Consider the following 20,103-nt stretch of genomic DNA (forward strand, 5'->3'; position numbering starts at 1 on the left):
TTTTAATTAAACTGACTCTATATTGCTCTCTAGCAATTTTGATATTGTAACATCAGAGACAAAAATCTGTAATAGCAGCCTTATTTACTAGTGCCTGGCTTTGTTACCAAATGTTACTTTGAACATCTATAACGCATTATCATTACATGAAGTGGAAAGCCAACACACTTGAGTTGCATTGACCCATTCACTACCTTGTTTAAATTATTTATATTATGTCTGTTTAAGCATAGGAAACAAGTGCTGCCTTGGACATCACCTGTGACCGGATGCCAACTGGATCTTGTACCTAAAAGTGGAAATTTCAATTTGTGATGAGGCTGGAGTACATGACACCAGCTTGCAGACCTCTCCCACCTGAGGAACAACCTAGAAAAAACTCTATTACAGGTCCCCTTGGAGCTTCCCTTTTCTGAAACTTTCATGAAAGAAATGTTCTCTCCCAAGCTTTTATTAGTCTTTTAATTAATTACAGTTCAATTCTGTTTCTATTAACTCAAAGAAAACAGAATCAGCCTCTCAAGGTCTGGAAAGTTCTTTGCAAACCTTGAAAGAAAGAAGTTACAGAAGTGTGAAATCACACTTTTGTGCCTGAACAATGCATCTGCTCCTGTAGCATCTTTCACAACTGATGTCATAATCCGTTTTGTGACATCACAGTTGGTTGCCATGGAAAACTTTATGAAATCCTCTAAAGGGTTTGATAGAAGAATCACTTTGTTTAGCGAATAAGCAGCATATAGATTTAAACTATGAATTCCTTATTATATCTTATATTAGCAAAAACCAAACAAACAAACAAAAAAAAAAAACAAACCAAACCAAAAAATTACTACTAATGTGTGAGCTGTGAGCAGATTTACTTTTACAAGAAATGTTTTCACAGCTGTTACCATGAGGTAATAGTAAAGATTTTAATCTGTGCAAAATACTTTTATCTACTACTATTTCTTGAGCTCATTTTTTTTCTGTTACTGTGTGTTGTTAACCATTAGGCATTTTTCATTACATATATATCTAAGCTATCATTAGCAAGTATGACAGGGGAAGTGGACCTGGTCAAAAGAACCGAAACGCCACCCTGGTGACAGAAATGGCTAAATAATGAAACTATTAAACATAACCTTGCACCAAAATACCAGTGCTCTGCACACACCCGTAAAATCAATGAAAACCATGAGACTACTACACCTAACACCAAAACACCGCACTGTGCACCGATTTTATCAGATCTGTACAGTTCATTTAAAGTATGCTACTTTCAAGACAACTAAAAGAAAAAGACTGGTCAAACGAAGCTCAGAAAGCAGGCTCCTCTAAACACACACAAAAATACAGTGAGAAATCTCATGTGTTGAATACAAACTTGTGCAGGGTTTATGAGAGGACACATCCTAAATCTTTACCTTGGCAACCACAGACGAACTAAAAATATTATGCTCAAAGTAATTATAAACCTTGTCAAAAGCTAAAAATATTTCTGCTGTGTTTATTAACAATGAAAATCAGTCTTAGCATATATCTCTAAAACTCAATCATGTTTACTATCATTTCCTGTATAACTTTCAGCAGTGTATGGTAACAGATTTATATTTATTTCCAAATTTGTATTTATATTCCAAATCTCGAAAGACTGCTCCACACATTTAATGGAACAATTCCTAGTATTTCAATCTATGTATATTGATAAATTTGAGCAGGCAATCGGATTAATTTTGTCAAAATAAAAGATAATACACTTCGAATTTTTAATCCAATTCTAGTACATATCTATTTTTATATATATATATTTGTAGATCATTAAAAAATCCAAAGAAAAACTTGAATACTTTTGGTTTTCTGTATTCTGATTTGAAATATGCGTGTTGAGCCTTGGAAGAGCAAACAGCAGAATAGTCTTTGACCAGAAATATAAATTCCACCATTTCCTACCTTCCAGTGATGACAGTTGCTGTTCAGCTTCCAAATACAACTGAGAAAAGATTGGTCTGGGAACTAAGTTGTTTGAGCGGAGAGAAGCCTCAATAGAATTATGCAACACTTCTTCAAACCGTGTTGTCTTGAGCTGACCAGCGTAAGAATTTCCCATCTTCTCAAAGGAAGAAACCAGGAGAAAAAAAAGAGATATTTCAATTTTACCACTCGGACCTCAATCACTGCATGTTGATGTCAGACTACAACATTTCTCATGAAAGAGAGACGCTTCATTGTCCACAAAGAAAGGCAGAGGAAAAGAACATTGACTGCAGCAGTCACTGAGCAGATCCTGCTGGTAAATTACAGGAAGTTATCTAAAAGTAACAGCTTTCTGTAATTCAGCAGAAAGGCAGCAAGCTTTGACACCTTCTTGAAGATGTGGTTAGAAATCTGATTCGAGTAATTCTTTGACCACAACTGAGGAGATGCATTTTCAGTAGTCAGCAATCTCATCTGTTAAACAGCCTTTCTGTTTTACATGATTTGAACAGAGTAAATGTTAAAGGATCTGAGGAATAGCATAGAATTATCTTTGTGTGGTCTGTCATGGCTTAAAACTTAAACTTACCGCAAGAGCAGTTCAACGTATGTTTTAGAGCTGCTGTCTCATAAATAATGTAGCATTGTTCTAAAGCAGATATTGTGAAATATGGCTTTTCCTTCTCACCTTACAGAGCATTTTTCCCTGTAAACATGCATATTTTAGTTATTTATTTTTAGAATAAGACATTATCTATTATCAAATTACCAATTTGATGTTGCATTTTATTATCAGCACTTTACTACTAATGAAACTACATAATTTACTCATTCTGCCATTGAGGGGTCAGCCTATTCCAGCTGAATATCCCACATATTTAACTGCCACCTCCTTTCCACACTGAATACAATGAGCTGGTATAACCAAAAGCCATGTCAGCTTTCTTTTCCTATTACAAAGTAGCTCTTGCCCTGGGCCCCATGTCCTTTCCCTCCTCAAGTAACTGTGAATAGAAAGCATGAAACGTTTCCTGTTTGTGGCAGCAATTCCTAAATACTGAACAGCCCCTCCTCACATGGAGTTCTGCTTGGGAAATGAGCCTGTTGGGAAGCATCCTGCAGGAATCAGTCAAGTGAAAGAAAAACTATGGTAAAATCACATACAGCTCTTGATGGAAGAAGGTGTTTGAAAAGAGCAACATACAAAGTTGATGATTCGGATACCTTTTTATGACTTTGTAACACATATTTTACATATATGATAATATTTTTGTATACTTGTTGCATCATGTTAATAGCATAAAAATTATTGCTAATACAATATAGCATATTGATATGGATAATATTATTGAAGCACAATAAGTATTATAAAATCTACTGTATTGTTATATTAACAATTCTAAAACAATGCAGGCAACATTTAAGAACATAATCTAGATCAAAAGTAGGCACTACAGACAAGGTGTGCATATACACAAAATCAAACAGAAATGTTGCAGTGAACAATACTGATGTATCCACTTGGTGAAGGGCAAATGGGAGGCTGCAAAGACTGCTGGTGAAGTTCAGAGCTAATATGGAAGTGAGGATGCATCTCCTCTTCCAATACAAAAAGCAGATTACAGTTTCCTTTCTGCACTGATAGGAACTCTCTGGCCCCTCTTGTTTTAATTACTGGTTCACCTACACCAAGCACAATTGAAGACAATGAGGAAAGCCTGACATCGTATTGTCTTCAAAAAAGCTTAATCAGAGATGTATGTAGGAAAACGAAGGTCAAGCTCTGACATGAATTATACTAAATGCTGTTTTTACACAAAAGCAGTAGAAAATGTTTTGTTCTAATTCTAATCCATCTTTCAACCATTATATGACTGCCAGGTATCTTGATAATTATTTGTCATTCTTACATTGATGTCTTATATTTAATGTAACAAAGACAAACAATTGCCAAGATACTTGACAGATAACTATTTAATTCTTTGATCTTTTAAAAATTCATTCCCATATTTTGAACTTGTATTTTCTCCTGTTAAGTCAGAGACACCTGCTGTCTCAGGGACCCACCTCTACATTTTCAGAGGCAGTTACAATATGGTTCTCTATGCTTGTTCATCACAGTCTGGACTAAAGAGAAAAAAAAAAATGCATGAACATGCTCTCAATACATTAACATTCATAGCTGCATCTTTAGAAATGGAAACAGCATTCAGCTATCATCCATTCCACACACCTTTTCATATGGACTGCTTCATTTAAATACAGAGCTAAAATATGAAAAGTTCACATGACATCCAAAAGAGTTTTTGCGCTTAAAAAAAAAAATCACTGATACAGCACAAAGAGAGTATCTAAAAGTTTGAGTGCAGTGGCAGAGGCTTGTCTTACAAAAGGCTGGATTCTACCTGTGCTCAAGATAACCATGCAAAGCAGACTGGTTTATCTAATATTCAAATTTATTCATGTCTTGAAAAGCTTAATTAAAGCACATGAAAAATAGGAAGTTTTTAAATTTGTACAGAGTGAGGTAAAACAACACAAGACACACAAGACAACTCAAAAGCATTATCAGATGAACAGGCACACAATCTGCTTTATGCAATGAATCATAGAATTCTTAGGGTTGGAAGGGACCTTAAACATCATTCAGTTTCAACCCCCCTGCCATGGGTAGAGACAGCTCACACTAGACCAGGTTGCTCAAAGCTCCATCCAATCTGGCCTTGAACCCTTCCAGGAATGAAGACTTACTTGCTTCACTGATCATTATCTGGATCTAATGGTGACAAATGAGAAAACATTGTAGTATTTATATTTATAAACTCTATTCCATAGACACAGTCAGCTATTTTTCTGTACAGTTAATAGATAACACCATTTACAGGGATTTAACATCCTTGCTCGGGATTTATAGAGCCCACTAGTGGACAAAACAGAAACCCAATGTTTAACCCCGAGAAGAGCAGAAACTAGGATCTTACCTTTGTGATAAGGAATCCTTTAAAACATAAGCACCTTTGTTTACCCATTGGGGTGCTAATTTAATTGTGTGATTGGGTAAACTGAAACAAAAATATGCTTTCTGGATTTGTATACCTGGTAAGCTCCTGTATACCTCTGAAATCTTACAATCAGATTGCCAAATGCAATCATAAATCTAGGAATATACTTTGGAAGATGTGTTTTATAGCCGTTTTTCATTATCAAACATGTGCCATCAAACATGAACCACAAGCACACCATTTTTTATCTTCAAAACAAAAAATTAACATTTCATGAGTTTTTTTGCTAGCATCAGCCTTTGACTTCCAGAATCCCAGTGACTCCATTGCAGGAGAAATTACTTCTATGAAGCAAGCGAGGGAGAAGCTGTGTCCAACTAACTCCACGATGGTTGTCATCCGTTCTCTTCTTTAAAGCTGCTCAGACTGTGGTACCCTAATTGACAGTTGTTGACTCCATGGTGCCAGGAAGCAAAGGCTTTGAATCCTGTTTTGCTGCTTCAATGAACTCGTGTTCTCAGCCCAGATTTATGTCTTTCTTGAATACAAGTGGGTGGCACAGCCTAAGCTTTCAAATGTTTGTGAAATTCCAAGCCATGAACATAGATGGTGACCAGATTTATTAAAAAAACCACAAATCCACACTGACATAGAAGGATAGCCTTTGACCCCAGCTACTGATAAATAAAAGGGCACCTCCCTATCACACTGTCGGTTTCCATGGAGAGCATGCAGAGAAAAACACTTGCCAATACAAAGTGAAGAAAAAAGGGAAAGATCTGGACCTTGTCTTCCTTAAAACCATAATAAAAAGAAGATAACCACTCTAAGGAACTTGGAATCCTAAGAAACAAGTGCAGATAGATATAAATGAAGAGGAGCAGGTCAATGTCTTAGAAACTCACGGATAATGCTACCAAAGAGAGATGACAAGTCCAGGCATGTGAAAATGAGAGCAGATATGTGTTAGTCACTACAGACAACAGCCCTCAAATTCCAAACAAGGAACTGTCAGGATTCCTGTGGTAAACAGGGATTATGTGGCTGGGAAAAATATGGATCTTCTTAAAGGTTAATGTCTGTCACGCATAGAGTCAACTTCAAGTTCAACTGCAGTTGAACTAGTCAGGTTTTGAAGAAAACCTGCACTATTCTGCTATGATCTTGTACTCCAGCTGCTGAGATTTAGAAAACGAGTTCTCTCTCAGCCACCAGGGCAGTACCTACCATGAGAGCCATGACAGTGAATGATAAAAATAACACAGAGCAGTTGTCACCAGAAGGAGGACACGTGGGCCCATCACCTGCATCTTGGAGGGAGATCTTCTGCTCAGTGGAACAAAGACAGTAACACACTAGTGACTCTTCAGTTGTAGTTGTCTATGATAAAGGGATATTAAGATTTTGTGAAGACTAAAGATCTAGCACATGAATTCTGGACAAAATTTATCCTATACTTAGGACTGGGTATCCTAAGGAAAGCTGTAGACTTTATAGCATGGATATCAATCAAGGGCCTTTGACATCTCCCATTTAGACAGACTGATAAAGAAAGTCTGCCTTCAGCAGAAACTGCGTAAAGCAGAGAACACATGTGGGCTGTATTAAGAAGGCCTGGAAAATAGTCAAGAGATCTAAGTGGGAAATTAGGAAGATACAGCTAACTACTAACAAATTCAACCGTAGATATGACTTACAAATTACTACAAGTAGAAAAGATTCATGTTAAGTTGCAAAGGTTTTACCGGACAAAATATAATTGACGTTACCACGTTAATATATTAATCCTTCCATCAAAATTGTATAGCAATGGATGCATTTTCCGAGGTTAATGAGCCAGCTTTCATACCTTTGAAATAATGTAACACAGTCATTTCTATTGTATCATTTCTAACAGGAGAAGGTAAGATGTTTCCAACCTCACTGTTATTCCAAAATAAGTTGTTATCGTGATGACAAAAGGCAGCTTATGACTGATTGTTTTACGAAGTATGGATTTAGGTATCCAAAAGGATATCTATTAATTTTTTTCTGGGAGAAGAAAGCATTCTTTATTCACAGATTTATTCACAGATCAATACCAGGAAAATTGTTAGTGTAATCCTTCTGCTCTTTGAAGATACGTCAGATCCATCCAGTAATATCCAAAACACATAATTGTTTCTAAAGTTTCATAAAGTCCCTAGTAATTGTTGAAAGCCTGTGTTAAAAACAATGAGATTAATAAGAAAGAAATCCTAGGACAGGGACTTGTATGTAAATGTAACTGTAAGAAGAAAAAAAAGCTGGTTCTATTCAATGGCAGTGATGCATACTATAACATGGATTCAGTTCAACCACAAGATTCTGTGATCATGTTTTACTCTTTTACTTCCATGAAGCTACCTGTAATTACAGACAGTGCATTCTTTAGGTTTGGATTTGGAAGAATAAATTATTCTTTATCTTTTGTATTACCATTTTTCTTGTGTGAAAGTGATACTGTGTGCTAAATCTGTTCCCACAGGTTATATAAGTTCTTGATTCAGGGGGACTAAGAGAGACTCTTACTGACATGCACCCTGCAACAGACTCAGCATACTGCTACAGCTTATAGTAAACAAAAGCAAAGTTTACTCCATCCAAAATGCCTTTTGGGAACGGTCACTGGCTCAGTATAATTTCTGAAATGTGCCTGGGAATTGCTGCAGGGAGTGAGTGTGAGCAGCAGAGCTGTACCCAGAACTTACAACAGAAAATTGATTCCTGGCTCACAGGAATTGTTCCTGCAACTGTTTAATTGACTAATGCAGCTGTAGTTCATATGGACAAAGACAAAAAAAAAAGGTTACTCTTTCAGAAAGCAATCTAGTTGTTCATCTACTACAAAATTATCACTTCTAGAAGTAATGTACAAAGTTTTTTATTTGTGGGTATATAGCCACCTACAGGTGTAGTAAACAGGTGGGCTATTGCCCAATTTCTGCAAAAAAAATACTATTTTCTGGAAGTCAAATCTATTTCCTCTTAATCTTCTGCCAGAATGACTTGACAGTAAGAGAGAAGAAAAAAAGGACTCAGAAGACTGGTGACTATGATAAAATACTGGAGCGTGAAAACCTTTTAGATATATTTCTTCATGTGAGATCAATTCCGGAGCACTGGAATTCTTTTTACTATTTTTATGATTTTCATCAAAATATTCAAAAAGGGTTCAATTTTCTCCTGTTAGGCTTACCCAGATAGAAAAATTCTGAAGCTTCAAAAGTTGCTGAGAAATGGAATTATGATCCTCTGCTGGGATCAACTCTATAGGACTAATAAGATTAAAATTAGTAGTTACCTATGGATCTGCTGATTGAAAAGCACTTCTTCAGTGAAGTAATTTATTCCACCGCAATAAAGCTGTCAGATCGTTAGAAAGTCTCTAGTTGTTCTGGGTTTCATATACAATTAAAGTTATTATGACAGTTCAGTAGACCCCATCTGGCCAATACATTTTAAAGGCAACATAAAACTTAACCCACAGTTACTTTGCCAGAAGTTTCATCTGCTTTTCTGTTACAAGATCTTAGAACTCATATACCTCCAGTGGAATTATATTAGAAATGTTATCCACAGGCCAGAAAAGATTAAACCTAATGGTTTTCTAATAATGCCACTTTGGAAAGTAGTTCATGATTAAACACAGAGACTCTGATTAAGGCTGATGATAGGTCACAGAGAATATAATCCTACCACCTTTGTATAGCCAAGAACAATTCTGCTACTGTTCCCATAAAGAGAATATACTGCAGGAAGACTAGCCATCTCTCTCTACTTTTTCCTTTTGGGTTGACTTTTAATTTTTATCATTAACAGTGAGACAATTTCCTCCACTGACTCATGTTTCCAAGCAACAGGATGTTGGAACGAGAGCACAGATTGAGAGGTGCCAAGCTTTCAAGTGCACTGGGAAGAGTGGGAAGTGGGAAGAAATCACTGAGCTTTTTCACAACTTTAGATTCCAAGCCAAAATACTTTTATTCACCACTGAAATCAGCTCTTTCACTCCCTTCAGAAGTACAGGGAGATGTCTTTATTCTTAGGAGATTGCTGCAGAGACTAATAGAGACACCTTTGCAATGAAATCAAATGTATGCAATTTTCCCCACCTACTGAAAAAAACAAGCTCATTTCTTAACTGCCCTCCATGCCCTTGGAGAAAAATCACACAGATGCATATCAAAAGGGATGAGAACAGACCTGGACAAATCAGTGTTAAACAACCTCAATAAAAACACTATTAGGAAGCTCTTGCTTTCATTTTTTCCTTCAGATAATAAATCAAACATTTTAATGGATCATGCTGAACATGAAATTATTTCACATCCATTTTGGTCACTGGAAAGATAGCTTCAGCTCAAACCAAATATTTTCGCGTTTTTGCTACATGTTTTCAACTGCAAACCAACAGGCATTACTTTTGAGGACAGTGTTTCATTTTCCCATGAAAACACTACAATTTTGCAGGGAACAGTAGCACAAATCACAAATGAATATTTTTCTAAAGAAAAAGGAAAAATAATTTCCCAATATGTCAAAAAAGAAAAAGGAAAAAAAAAAGTATTTTTAAACTTCTTGTACAAGTTTAACTTTTCTTTGAACCAAAACCATAAAGCTTGACTAAACACAAAGCAGTATAACCTGTCATAAACCCATTAAAATATACAGCTATGCTTGAGGATCCAGACTAAGGCACGCTGGCAATTTAGTGACAAGGAATCTAAGCTGTGACAGCCTACATTGTAGTTTTCTGAGGGAACATAAAACTCCAGTTGCAACCAGATTCCTGCAATTATTTAAGGATGAAAGGCTGTTCTGGTTTTAAGACATAGTTTAGTCTTCTTTTATGACTACAGAAAACTTAAAACTTCCTTCACCCTAGAAATTTTTATGCCTACTCTCAAACTGGAGTCGATTTTTTTGAGACATTTGAAGTAATGATTTCTCTCAAAATGAGACTCTACTTAAGCTTATCTTAATATAGGAGAAAAAAATTACAAAGTTCAAACTGGTAGAAAGTCCTTTGTGAAAAGCCAGGCACTGGATTGCTACCAATTTTTTAAGAAATCATAATCACTACTAGGACAAATGTATCTCCAAAAAGAATTCAGAAGAAATTTTAATTAGACTTTTTACAGATGACTGAACATCTATTATTAACTCGTTTCTTAATTGCAATTTTCACTGGGAATCTATTTTCAGACATAATGATAACACTGATTTTCATGTACTTGATCTTTTTATTTATCATGAACCTACTTTTCAGAGACATCCATACATGCCATTCTTTACTATCCTGACAACTGGGCTAAGGAGCCACTTCATAAAAGTAAATGTAGAGGTGGGTGATATTCCAGTGTGGTAATAATAGTGCAGATTGAGCCTAATATATGCGATGGCAATAAATACATTTAGGCAATGGCATTTGATCCTGTAAATGCCTTCACACTCCTCTCTTCAGAAACAACGTATTCTGATTCAGATTTCTCTGATTTTCCAGCAGGATCTCATAAACTTTGCAGGTGTTACTGGAGAGAAAATCCCTTATCAGCAGCTCCCAGTGTAGTTCAGCTAATATGCTTTACTATTTCTTCAGCACAGAGCCCTGACCCTATGGCTGGTTAGGCAGCTCTGCCTTGGCTCCCGTTTGGCTTTTGTGTGTTGCTTTGATCAGCTCCTGGCTTTGGATGAAAGCAATTCTTTTAGAGACCACCTTCAAACTCTCTTAAAAAAAAGAATTACATACATAAAACCAATTGAGCTTGTTAAGCAGCAGGAAGAAGCCAAGTAGAGGGAGGAGAAAGGGAGGGGAGGAGAAAGGGAGGAAAGGAGGTGCCACAAATCAACTCTAGGAAGCAATGATCAAAGCGGTGACTGGAAAATTAGTAAAAAATGATCCCTAAATTGTACAGGTCTAGGTCATTCCCTTCCCCAGCTCCAGAGGGCAAAGGCTTTCTCACTATCACCCAGGGAAGAGATAAAACTCTCAAGAACTGTCTCACGTCTGCCCTGTACCTCTGAGTACAGCAGCAGTTGAGATCTTAAGAGTAAAGCAGTAGGAAGCAGACTAGCAACTCAGAAGAGAGTATCTTAAAATGCATTTTTCCCAAAGAAAATTCTAAGAAATAAGCACTTGGGGTACATGACTCTTACTTCTGGTTACTGGTGCTACAGACTGTTTCTGAGAATCTTTTCAGAATCTAAAATAAATATACAAAGAGTAATCTGGTACTCGTTGTCCTGACTGGCTTTTGAGCTGTCCTCAAAACTAGACTTCTGTTTTTTCTTACACAAGCCTACCCCTCTAGGTTCATTCCTGGAAGCAATGCAGCAGGTCTGTAGGGCAGCCACACACACAGAGTGGGATGTACAGTTTAAAGACACTTGGAGCTGTCTCTTTCAGAGCAGCAGAGACAGAGCCAGACAGTCTCTGTGGCAGCTCTCCAAGGATATACACAGTGCATAGGTTCAGAGCCTTTACCTCCTTCACCGAGAAGGGCCTCACTGCATGCAAAAGATCTTCACTGACTTCTTCTGACAAAACACACTATGCTATACTTGGATCATATTTTCCAGCTCTAATGAACAAAGAGTGGGCAGAAACACAATGGGAGCAGTTTAAAATATGCTTCACCATCTGTGGATAGCAAATACATCTGTAGGTGAATGTAGTACACCGCAATAGAGAACTGAACATTAAGGTGCACTCAATTAGGAGATCAATTGCATATGTACTATGTGTTGAAAATACATCAAATAAGAAATAAACATAAATATGCAATCCAAAAGCATCAGACAAGCATCATTAGTTAAAGAACAACTACATAGCTCAAATTTAATCAATTTAAGAAACTGAACTTAACAGTTTGAGATTTGAGCTGTATATTTTAAGGGTTTAAAAATTCAAGTTGTCTGCATTTATTATATTTTGTTTTCAGATTTCCAAGTTTTTCTGAGAGGAAATCACTCATCCCAAAGACAGCAAATGACTGACAAGCCAGGAGGTACACAAAATGCAGCCAAATGCACATGCATAAAATATTAATACTACCTGTAAAATATCTCTCAACTGTAATATTTGAACGGCAACCAACATAAGTCAGTGTAGACTGCCTTATGAAATTTACCCATTTTCATTAAACAGTAACAGTATTTTGTAGCATGGGAATACTAGCAATGTAATAGAAAATATACTGTACCGTAATGAAAGCATGTGTTCCTCAGTGACATCCAGTAAATTACTCCCAAAGTTTCATATTCTGATTGCACTGCTGAACATCTTACACCTGTGGTAACTGCCAGTGATTATATCTTTACGGAGTTTTCCTTCGTTTGATTTAGAAGAGTCTGCTGCTTGGAGAATTTGTTAGGACACTTAAGGCTCCTGAGTCAGCACTGTGAGCAGCTGAACAACTCAGTCAGGTCACCATGACATGAACACTCTCCTGTCACAGTAAAGCACAGAAAGATTTTAAAGCTATCTATTCTGCAACTATGGGGAAAACAAAGTAATGAGACTACAATATACCCTGGCAAGCTGTTCTCTAATTTGTGTGCTGGCTATACTAAATGATAAATTGTCTGCCTTTGTATCTTATTAATACTGAAGTGCTGTGCTAGGTCACGGTGTACCTGGTCAGGCATGTATCAATCTATCAGCCTGAAGCATTATTAACATCAACAATTTTGTTGCAGGTTTTTAAAAGGACTGAAGGTGGGGTTTTTTTAAGAAATTAGTGTGTCCTTTTGCATTGTATCACTAAAGAAGCCATAAAGCACACACTGTGAGTGCTTCATTTTGCTAATAGAAGACATAATTAACAGGAGAACAGAAATTAGATATGCAGCAATATTATCTTTGTGTTGGTACTATGCTTGTATCTTCTGAATAAAAGGACAGGAAATCAAAACAATATTTGGGAGAGGATGTTAAATGTAATGCTCGATATACAAAGAAAGAGCCATTGTATCATTCGTAAACAAACACTGCATCTTTTCAAGATACATCTAGGGTATATGGACAGAGAACGTTTATTTCTGGTAAAGGTATATCTATCAAATGTTTCCTTAGGTCACAAATTGCAGCACATCACTTCAGAAGATGAATGCATTTATTCTAAAAATGGAATTTTCTTTTTCCTGTGGCTCCATGAAACATTCAGATATGTATGTGCTTGATTTTAAGCTCAGTTAAGTACCACTGAAATTAGTAAAATCAAGGACTTATTCAGGCTCTCAGTAGAATTAAGGTTCTCTATACCCTTTGTATGCAGGGTACACTGAACAATGAAAAGATATTATTTTTCAGTACAGCTTGTGAAACTTCATTTGTAACCTTCACTCTCAGGGTACAATTGCATGGCTGGCTTAAGCTGCTCTAAACTCATGTTACAGCTGAAAAGCAATGTCTTTCACTCTTGATTATATATTCTCCCTCTGTTATTCAGTGGCATTGATCTGAGCTGATATAGTTGAAAATTAGTAAACTTAGTAGGGTTTTGTTTAGATAAATCAGATCTCTCATCTAGGTAAGCATAAAACATATGGGCACTAATTTATGCAAAAGAAAAGGCCCAGAAATGGGTGGCCTGTGGTGGTGGTTCAAACAGACAGGATCTTTATCTCCAGACTACGAAGATTGTTTCAATAACATACTCCAGTCTTAAAATTACACATTCTGGCTCTTCTTCTGTAACACAATGCTGAAAAAAATAAAATCTTAAAGTCTGCTGCAGAGTCCCTTAGAGACTTGGGGGATCAGTGTTTTCACTGAAAACTATTTCCACATTAATGGAAAGCTTTCATTATTTATTCGGTAATTTAAAAAACCCAACAAACATATACTCTATATACATACTCAGTGTTTAAGAGGCATTTGAACAATGCCCTTAACAACATGATTTAACTTCTGGTCAGCCCTGAAGTGGCCAGGTACTTGGTCTAGATGATCACTGTCAGTCCCTTCTAACTGAAATAGTCTATTCTGTTCTGTTCTATACTTGAATTCTAAATGGAAGCACTGTATGAAAGAATGTGAAGAAGAAATTGTACAGAAAGTAGCAAGCAATGCTCTAATAGAGTGACTGGTATGTTTCTCTGTTACTATGGAAGTGAACCAGAAGCTTTACAGATGTTCTATACTTAACACCAAATATGGAAGACCTCAGTCATGTCATTCTCAAGTAGGGTACAAAATCATTCAGCTAGGGAACGCAGAAATCACTGTCTGGTTTCCTAAAAGCATTGTATAGTTGTGTACCTTAAACAGTTTAACCTGACAAGATCACACTTGAAAGACCCTATTGACAGCCAAAGTTCTGAGAAATCCAAAAAGAAAACAAACACTGCAAGAAATACATATGCATGTAGATGAAAGCACATGGGTTTTGGAAGAGTCACTTTTAATAATTTGCTAGGTCAACAATACACAAACCATAAAATTCACATTTTAAAGAGGCATTGCTTGATTGACGCCAGCCAAACATACTTGCTCCAGAACGGTCGTGCATATGAACAAAATTTCTCTAGGATTCTGCACAGGGTGCTATCTAGAATGAAGTCTGGGATGCTGCAGTGCCTATCTTTGCTTTGGGATTGGAAACACAACATCACTTGTAAAGGACATTAGTATTGGGTAGGTGTTAAAGGAGATTATGGCAACCTGATATTCAGTAGTGGAATGCAGAATGTAAAAGAGGCCTGACTGCCTTGGACACAGGCATGGAACAGAAGTTCCACAAGAGAAGAAAGGGCAAGTAAGCAGAGAGAAGCCTGTTGTGCTTGGTTAGTACCCAGAGCCAGAATGCAGGAATGACCAGTGATAATGGTGGAGGTGTTGTATACAGAACCAGTGGGAGTTGGTCCGAATGCATCTACTGATGGAACACACATCACAAAAGCATGGGTCTGTCTGCTGAAATTGGTTGCTGAATCTGTGTAAATGAACCAGTAATGTAAGTGATGAATTGACAGAACAGTTGTTAGGAGAAAGATGACCATGAAATTATCCCAACAAGAGGCATGTAAAACATATACCTTGTACTCTCGGCACTTACAGAAAATAATCTTTTTTTACAGGAATCTCCAGAGCATGCGTTCCAAAGTTTGAGAACATTGGAACAGAAGTGAAACAAGAGACATAACCTGGGGTTATAACTCCAGGGTAACAAGATTTAAGAAGTTCAAAACACTGAGACCAAGAGACAAGGACAAAATCATAAACAGCACGATGAAAATATTTTACTATGACATTTGTTGATAAGAAAGAACAAGGAAAGAGTTGTTCACTGCACAGCCGGAAAATTAGGATATGGTTGTTAAGTTTAATGTTGGAGGGGTCCAAGAAACTGAGCACAGGCTATTTGTGATCAAATGACTGGTTTGTCCAACACTTTAGCAGGGAATAATGGAGACTGTCCCTCCAAAACACCCAACAACTTAGTATTTGAAGCATTCTGCATGCAGATTGTGTATGAAAGAACTGGGTCCTACCCATCAGAATGACTGGTTTAATTGCAAGACAGCTACTTTTCTTCTCAAAACGTTTCTAAAATGTTGCAGGCATACTTGCCTTTTGTGCTTATGAAGAAATAATTGAAATGTATACAAAATCTTATATAAAATATCATACATATAGTCTAAAAATACCTACGAGGTTGAGCTTTCTAAGGGTACTTATGTGGAACCCAAATGATCTCCATGAGAGATATACTTACTCTTGTGCTTTGGATTTGTACAGAAGGAAACTTTTAAGATGATCCAGGAGTTTGATTCAGCTGCCTAACTGCAGGCATCGCCTAACTTTGAGATGTTCTAGGGTATTCTGCCTGGATTTTAGCTGCTGCTTCAAAGAAGCTGAAGTCTGGGCAAGTCCTCTGTCATATCTGCCAGTCCTTTATGGAAATCTTGGGTAAACCAGCAAACCTCACATGAAAAGAGGCACCTACATTTACATAAGTGAATCAGACTGCAGGTATTTACTGGTTCACTAGGCAAAATTTTACGTTATAATCATTTAAATCAATAAAGCTGAGAGCATGATTCAGTTGACTAGCCACTAGTGTTTATTTAGTTCATCGTGAGCTGAATCACTCACCTGGTTTTGTTGACTACATTGGCTATAGCTTCATTGACTACCAGGTGTTGCAGCTGTAGCCATCTACATGAAGACTTCTATATTTAGTCTTGGGGCTCAATTCAGCTGCTTACGCATAGATGTTTAGTGGTCTTTGATATGCTCCAACGTATACTGAGATACCTGCCTACTTTGCGAACAGTTAGTTTACATCCAGGCATTCTGCACTCAGCTTTAGTTCTGCTGGTGGTTGAATAAAGCACTCCTTTTTCTAGCCAGCGTGGACGAGATTGTGTCAGGTTTGTTCCCATCACCCTGCATAGTTCTCTAAGAGTTTCCCAAAAGGTCTGGTGCTCTCACACACCTGTTCTCATCCATACTTCCAGGCATGCAGCACATGCCATGCCATTCTGGCTAGCTGTGAAACATACTTCACACTGCTTGGTCATCTGAACACAAATGCACAAAACCTATGCCTCAGAGGCATAGAAGTAGTGTAGAGCACTGCAGACACAGCCCATCAATTCTGAAGAATGTTACCCTGAGCAATGTGGGTAAGAGCCACTGCACCACATGACCCTTAGGACACAGCTTCCCAGACATCTGTGTGTTCAAAGGAGCTGGGTTCTCCCAGGTAGGGTTCTCAGGATTTCAGTTTGGAATATTCCATGTAAATTCTTCAAAGTCCTTTGTCTGCTTTTTTTCTTTTTCTTTTGTGATTTCGATTGGGGTTTTTGTTGGGTTTTTTGTCTGGGTTTTTTTTTTTTTTATTTTCTGTAACCTCACTGTCTTTCCACTGTTTGACTTTAAACTGGGGATAATATCACTTTTCTGAAGTGAAGAGAACAGTTATACTCAAGATTACAAGCTATTCCAGTCATGCTGCCAGAAGAAATCATGTCAGGAGACTGCTTTTCAGTTTTTGTAGGCATTAAAGAAACAGGAGTTTTAGAAAAAGATGTTCAGGAGAACTGCAAAATAATTTGCAGACATCTATTGTGAAATACTAACAAATGTGAAAGAAACTGAGAAAGCGAGTGTCGAGAACTAACTGGAATAGGATTGCCTTTTATATGAAAATGTATTAAAGTCACATAAAAGCCTTCTAAAATACTGTTTTGTATTTAAAATCATACAAGGACTTTTGTTCTACATATCACTGAATTAACAAGGATCTTAATCACAAGAGTACATGTTTTTAAAATCTCTGAGGAAAAAGGTTATTGAAGAGTTAAGAAAGAATATCCATTAAGTTTTAAAAAACAACAAAGTTTTAATAATGAATGAGAAGAAGAAAAGGGGTTTGGGGAGGAGAAAGAAAGAAAATAATGAAAGACATACTTGGCAAAAACTAGAGGAACCCATAAATTGCTATCTCTTGTTAATTGCTCCTAAAACACCAACTGCACAGACTCTAAAAACTGGCAAAATAAACAGGGTCATGCTGACATTAAGGCAAGCAACAGAATTGCTGCAGCAGACAACAATGAATCATACCTAAGCAAAACCACCCATTTCTTTTCAATAGAATGCATTATTAATCAGACATGTTGTTTTACAACTGGTACAACCATTGCCAGAAAAAGCCTTCATTTTCTCAGCGCACAACAAGAACATTTCAGCGTGTCATTGTCTCTTCATTGCTCTTAACGATAACCGAAACTGATGCTTTCACATCTCACCCCCATTTCATGTTTATTCACACACTGCACAAAAGCACCCACTCTTTGTTCAGTCATGCTGTACCTCTGTAAAAATCTTAAATGAATGTACAAAGACCATTTTTTAAACTTAAAAGCAACAGCCTGACTGATACTTCTGTAGCTATTAACAGTTCCAACTGCTCAAAACACTTCCTGAAGTGTTCCTTCATCTCTAGTAATTGTCATACTGGCAAAAAACCCTCTGAACCTCTAGGCTGAGTAACATCCATTTGAGTGCTTAGAAACACAGCTCTTAAGAACTCTCAACTGTCTTTGCTCTCATCGTGAAAGACCTCATATGCCAAGCCATGTGATGCAGGACACTGTACAGTACATTGGGTCAGGAGACAAGATGTGGCACCGTCTCATACTCAGGGAATAGGCACATTACACTCAGTTGCGAATGTGAACTGAAACTAATTGAACAAATCTTGCATGTGCTTTGTGTTAACCCACCGCCTATCTCCAGCTTCTAAGATGGTGATGGTTATTCCAATGCAGTGTTAAAGATACCTATACAGTTTCTACTGTCATTGATGCATTCTGTACCTATTTCCCAATAATCTGACATTTATACATATATGTTCCCAACCTTATATACTCTTGGTGAGGAATCATGTCCATATGTACCAATGGATGTCTTTTTTTCCTACTCATGAATCAGACAGGAATACATACCTCAGCTTGTAAGCAAAACAAATATACCACAGCACAAATACATGCAGAGCTGCTGTACTACAGCACAACTTTCTATCAGACCTTCTTACTTTAATTAGAGTTTTAATCTCTTTAGTTTACCTCAGTTTTATACACATTTATCTTAAGAATTCTATCATACAGCTGCTTGCTTGATACTAAAGAGTTTAGTGCTGTACATTGGATGCACTAAATGAGAATGCTCACAGCAGCACAGTTTTCAATCTCACTTAAATGAAAACTGTGCCTTCTTAATTTTGAGAAGAAATCTCAAAAAACTCAGAATCTCCAATTTCTCATTCTTCAAATTGTGGACTATGTATCACAATTCCTGAACACTTCAGGGGTTAATAATATCACCCTGTGAGAACCACAGGGAAGTAAGGGTATGTTCTTCCTCCATTCTACCGATGGGAAATTACAGCCTGAAGTGATATCAGTATAGCTTCTGTGAGCACCTGAATCCCTAAGTACAACTGAAATCCACGGCAGATAATGTTATCTAAATAGTTTTAAGAGTCCAAGTTAAATATTTCAATCAAAGTCATGCAGGAACTGTGGAAAAGCTCAGATCTGAATGGAGTTCCACTGTAATACCCCTCTGTACTGGATCATGATCTGTTCCAATGTCTTATTAAATATTTACTTATCTAGTTTAAATGCTGGTAGATGTGTGGAGTTTAGAGGGTGTGGAAGAGTTAATCTTTCAATTTCTGTAATTCTACTTGGAAAGTCTACTGATACAGTCACGTAGAAACAATGTTTTCCAACAAAAGTAGGTTTTTCCCTTACTGAGATAAACGGCACTAGGAATTCCCTGTAGCTTCTAAATTATTAGAAGTATAGATGAGGAAAAATAAGGCACACAGCTTTCCCATCTCCTGCTGTCTCTACTCTTATTGCAGATCAATAAAGAAACTGTAGAGATCAAAATCCAGTGAGATCAACAGGCTTTAGGTCAAACCTGTTTCATGAATGTTTCATATGTTAATCAGAATTTCTGATGATTTTTATTCCTTAAAATATTGTCTGTTCAGTGAGAATTCAGCATCATATCAAAATTTCTGTGTTACAGAAATTTAAGGTTTCTCCTCTGTAATGTATTTAGCTAGTTATACAGCCAGCATCTTATTCCTCTGGTTTGCCAAGCTCTCCTAGTTATTAATCACATGGCTCTGGTAGCAAACAGTACAGATTCTGTAGATTTTTATGCTGAAAATTATTCACATGTAAAAATGTTAACAATACTGGAACAATAGAAAACACAGTGTTGGAGGAATACTGAAACTGAAATATCCATGCAAGTGTTGCCTACCTTGGCTGTCAGCTATATTGGATGTACAGATCTCAGTGAGACTCCAAGCAAAGCCAACTTAGGTTTTATACAGTATATCAGGTTAAGTGTGGGCCATGTAACCACAGCTATACGACAGTCTTCCAGGTCTATTCCTCTACTGTCAGCTGTACAGATAGGTCATTTTAATACAGAACTATTCTAGTTGATACTACACTGTGTAAGCCAGCATTGCAGTCTCCATACTAATTTCTCATCACTCGGGTATCTGAGCCCAACCTTACCTTGTATAATAAGAAGTTACCTGCAGAATAAAAATATATAGGCAAAGAATCCAAAGATGCTAAAATGCTT

The 20,103-nt window shown here is 37.0% G+C and overlaps 1 protein-coding gene across 4 annotated transcripts in view; it reads right to left on the reverse strand.

Moving 5' to 3' along the window:
* Positions 1-20,103, reverse strand: part of GREB1 (growth regulating estrogen receptor binding 1) — a 96,795-nt gene that overhangs the window by 52,969 nt on the left and 23,723 nt on the right. For 3 of the 4 annotated variants that reach the window (XM_061351714.1, XM_061351715.1, XM_061351712.1), the window contains exon 2: positions 1,933-2,089. In XM_061351714.1, the coding sequence (XP_061207698.1) occupies positions 1,933-2,089 (157 nt within the window). Of the gene's footprint in view, positions 1-1,932; positions 2,090-12,181; positions 12,307-20,103 lie in introns of those variants that run through there. The other variant, XM_061351713.1, reaches the window with a different exon arrangement.

Source organism: Neopsephotus bourkii, unplaced genomic scaffold, assembly GCF_033783945.1.
Source record: "Neopsephotus bourkii isolate Nb327-2 ecotype Australia unplaced genomic scaffold, CSIRO-AGI_Nbou_v1 NB_595, whole genome shotgun sequence".
Classification (NCBI taxonomy): Eukaryota; Metazoa; Chordata; class Aves; order Psittaciformes; family Psittacidae; genus Neopsephotus; species Neopsephotus bourkii.